The 4,400-nt window shown below is 33.6% G+C and overlaps 1 protein-coding gene across 1 annotated transcript; it reads left to right on the top strand.

Moving 5' to 3' along the window:
- The first annotated feature begins 1,077 nt into the window (after positions 1-1,077).
- LOC142632959 (uncharacterized) lies at positions 1,078-4,026 on the top strand. The gene is made up of 4 exons (XM_075807270.1): positions 1,078-1,390; positions 1,490-2,316; positions 2,660-2,787; positions 3,255-4,026. Exons 1-4 carry the CDS (start codon positions 1,078-1,080, stop codon positions 4,024-4,026), a joined length of 2,040 nt encoding a protein of 679 aa, XP_075663385.1.
- The last annotated feature ends 374 nt before the right edge of the window (positions 4,027-4,400 follow it).

Genomic DNA, 4,400 nt, shown 5'->3' on the forward strand with positions numbered 1-4,400 from the left:
CATATAGGAAAATTTACTGAACCTTGGAATTTTGGCTCGCCTTCTTATGTATGCATGCATTGCGGTTCAATTTTATGGTATGAAGAGAGAACAGTTAAATCTAAGAGGCCTAGGAACCCAAAATTCTCTCTCTGTTGTCTGGAGGGTAAGGTTAAGTTACCTTTGCTTAAGAAAGCACCTCCTCTTATTGATGAGCTTTTAGATCCTCTTGGTAGTCAACGATCTAAAACGTTCAGAACTCTAATAAGAAGTTATAATGCAATGTTTGCAATGACATCTATGGGTGGTAAAGTAGATAGTAGAATTAACGATGGAAGACACCCTTACATTTTCAAACTTAATGACCAAAACCATCATAGAATTGGAACTCTTCTTCCTAATGATGGTCAGGATCCACAATTTGCACAATTATATTTCTACGATACTGAAAATGAAGTTGAAAATAGAATGAACGTCTTTAGCAATGGTGAAATTAATAGTGACCTTGATCCGTCTATTGTTGATACATTGGTCCAAATGTTTGATGAATCAAACACCTTGGTGAAGATATTTCGGATGTCTAGAGACCGTTTATTTGATACTGATGTTCACCATTTAAGATTACGCCTTATTGGCTCACGAACTACAGATGGAAGAGAATATAACCTGTCTACATGTTCAGAAATTGCAGCAATTATCATTGGTGATATTGGTGCTGAAAATGCGCATCGCAATATTATTGTTGAGTTAAAAGAAGGAGGGTTACAACGTATTAATGTGTTGCATCCTTCATACATGGCATTACAATATCCCCTTTTGTTCCCATATGTCGAGGATGGTTTTAGGCTCGACATTTTGTATAGTAATGTAGATGGAATTAGATCTGATGCAACTGACTCTGTTACAATGAGAGAATACTATGCATATCGATTGCAAGAACTTGAACATGAGGGACATACTTTGGTATATGGTGGTAGATTGTTTCAACAATTTGTTGTAGATGCCTACACATGTATTGAAGAAATCCGGCTTATGTGGGTAAAAGAGAACTAAGACAAATTAAGGATAGAATTGAATAAAGGACTGAAAGATGCAGTTATGAGAGGAGATACCACCCTTGCATCTTCAGGCAAGAGATTTGTTCTACCTTCAAGTTTCACTAGAAGTCCAAGGTATATGATTGAAAACTATCAAGATGCAATGGCGATCTGTAGATGGACAGGTTATTTGGACCTATTTATTACCTTCACTTGCAACACAAGATGGCCAGAAATTGATCTTTTCCTATCTAGGAAACCTAGACAGAAAGTAGAAGATCGGCCTGATGTGATTGCAAGAGTGTTCAAGATAAAGCTTGATAAACTCTTAAATGATTTAAAGCATGGTCAACACTTTGGGAAAGTAATTGCAGGTATTCTAAACTTTATATTTTAAATATTTTTTCCTTCTTCTTTACTTGGTTTAATAGTTAATCTAAATAAATGTAACTAACTTACTGTTTTGGTGGCAGTTGTCTACACTGTTGAATATCAAAAGAGAGGGTTACCTCATGCACACATTTTACTTTTTCTACATCATGATGGCAAGCATCCTACAGCAGCAGAAATTGATAGAATAATTTCAGCAGAAATTCCAGATTTGAATGAAGAACCTTTAGTTTATGAAGCTGTCAAACAATATATGGTTCATGGTCCTTGCATCTCTATTAATTCAAGGGCAAGTTGTATGATTGAAAACAAATGTACAAACCATTTCCCTAAAAAATTTTGTTCGCAAACCACTGTTGATGAATATGGTTTCCCAATATATAGAAGAAGGAATAATGGAAGATTTGTTGAAAGAAATGAAGTCAAACTTGATAATCAATTCATAGTTCCATACAATATTGAGTTATTGGTGAAATTTCAAGCACACATAAATGTTGAGTGGTGTAATCGTTCAAGATCTATCAAGTACTTATTTAAATATATAACAAAAGGACCTGATCGTGCAACTTTGATTCTTGAAGAAAATTTACATATTGATTCTTCTACCGGAATGCAGCATATGACAGATATTGATGTAGTTAAGACATATTTAAATTGTAGATATGTGTCTGCCATAGAGGCATGTTGGAGGATATTTGAATTTGCAATTCACCATCGAGGGCCTGCTATTCAAAGACTCAATTTTCATAATAAGGATGAGCAACCTGTTGTTTTTGAAGATACTGATTATTTAAATAATGTTGTGAACAAGCCAGATATCAGAAAAAGCAAATTTACAGAGTGGATGAAAGCGAATGCATTGTATGAAGAAGCAAGGGAATTGACTTATTCTGAATTTCCTACTAAATGGGTTTGGCATAAAAAAGACAAAGAATGGAAATTAAGAAAATCTAGAAGATGTATTGGGCGTATATATTATGCTCATCCTGCAAGTGGAGAACGATTTTATTTGCAGATGCTACTCAATGTTATTAAAGGACCTAGATCATTTGAGGAAATGTGAACTATAAATAATGTTGTCTATCCAACTTTCAGATTAACATGTTATGCACTTGGTTTGCTTGATGATGATAAAGAGTGGCACGAAGCTTTGAATCATACATCGTACAGGGCTTCAGGAAAACAGCTACGAGAATATGTTGATTTTTTGTGAGGTTGTAGACCCATATAAATTATGGATTTCAAATTGGCAGTTGTTATCTGAGGACATTCTGCATCGTCAAAGAACAGTTTTACGATATGACAACCTACATCTTGATGACTTCCGATTACAGAACTATGCACTATGTGAAATTGAACAGATTTTGACAAAGAGTGGCAGGTCTTTGCACGAATTTGAGACAATACCATATCCAAATACATTACTTCTCAGACAAAGTAACAATAGAGTATTACAAGAAGAATTGGATTATGATAGAAACTCTTTGGCAGTAGAACATATTAAACTTCTTGTTGGTCTTAATATTGATCAAAGAAATATATATGATGAAGTAATTGATTCTGTTTCAGAGAATAAAGGTGGTTGCCTGGAGGGAGAACAACTCATTCAAGATTTCAAATACCAATAAATGTAACAGACAATTCAACTTGTGGTATTAAACAAGGTTCACAAATTGCAAAACTTATGACAAAAGCAAGTCTTATAGTTTGGGATGAAGCTCCTATGGCACACTGAAATTGTTTTGAAGCTGTTAACCGGTCATTAAGAGATATATTGCATTTTTCAAAATAAAATAGTGGAAAGACACCTTTTGGAGGAAAAACTATTGTTCTTGGTGGTGATTTTAGACAAATATTACCAGTGATATCTAAAGGACGAAGAGAACAAATAGTTGAAGCATCAATTAACAAGTCATCATTATGGAATAGTTGCAAATTTTTCATTCTGACAATAAATTTGAGGTTGACACAAAACCGAGGTGATATTGCAGCAAGGGAATTTGCTGAATGGATATTGAAAATTGGTGATGGTGAACTTAGTAATAGTGAAGATAAAGCATTGATTGAAATATCGCATGATTTACTAATTCAGCCTGGTGCTCATTCTTTCAACAATATTGTAAAAGCTGCCTATCCTGACTTTGATACAAAATTCAACGATTCCAAGTATTTAGAGGAGAGAGCAATTTTAGCTCCAACAAATGAAGTAGTTGAAGACATAAATGGTTACATGATTGATCTTATTAATGCTGATGAAGAGACATATCTTAGTGCAAATTCATACGGTAAAGCTTCAAGCAACATTCTAGACCAAGATGTCATGCATCCAATAGAATTTCTCAATTCATTGAAGTTCCCTGGTATTCCAAATCATAAATTCAGATTGAAAGTAGGTCTGCTAATAATGTTACTTCGAAATTTAAACCAAAGTAATGGACTTTGTAATGGTACTAGACTTTTGGTCACTCAATTATCAAAATGGGTTTTGGAGGCTCAAATAATATCAGGAACTCATATTGGAGAAAAAGTGTTTATTCCAAGAATAGTCTTATCCCCTTCTAATTCCAAATGGCCTTTTGTACTAAAAAGAAGGCAATTTCCAATATGCTATGACAATTAATAAGAGCCAAGGTCAATCTCTGCAACGTGTTGGACTTTATTTAGATAGACCAGTTTTTAGTCATGGACAGTTATATGTTGCCGTATCCAGAGTTACAAGTAAAGATGGTCTCAGGATACTCATTGTAGAAAATGATAATGCCGATCGTTTCCATACAAAAAATATTGTCTACAAAGAAATATTCGATAATTTGCCTAAAGGTAACACATACTGTTTATTAAAATTATTTCAAATTGTTGATAATGTAAACTAGATTGTCAGTTATATTGTAAACAGTAGATTTTTCTCCATTATTATATATAAACTTTACTAAAGTTTAAAATCTTCTAATATTATAGTTTCATATTGCAATGAAGTAGAAAACTTTGAAGCAG

The sequence above is a fragment of the Castanea sativa genome, chromosome 4, assembly GCF_040712315.1.
Source record: "Castanea sativa cultivar Marrone di Chiusa Pesio chromosome 4, ASM4071231v1".
Taxonomy (NCBI): domain Eukaryota; kingdom Viridiplantae; phylum Streptophyta; class Magnoliopsida; order Fagales; family Fagaceae; genus Castanea; species Castanea sativa.

Coding starts and splice junctions, on each gene's coding strand:
- LOC142632959 (XM_075807270.1), top strand. CDS start 1,078: ATGAGAGGAGATACCACCCTTGCATCTTCAGGCAAGAGATTTGTTCTA. Junction 1,391..1,489: donor CTTTGGGAAAGTAATTGCAG/GTATTCTAAACT, acceptor TTTTGGTGGCAG/TTGTCTACACTGTTGAATAT. Junction 2,788..3,254: donor ATTTTGACAAAGAGTGGCAG/GTCTTTGCACGA, acceptor TGGTGATTTTAG/ACAAATATTACCAGTGATAT.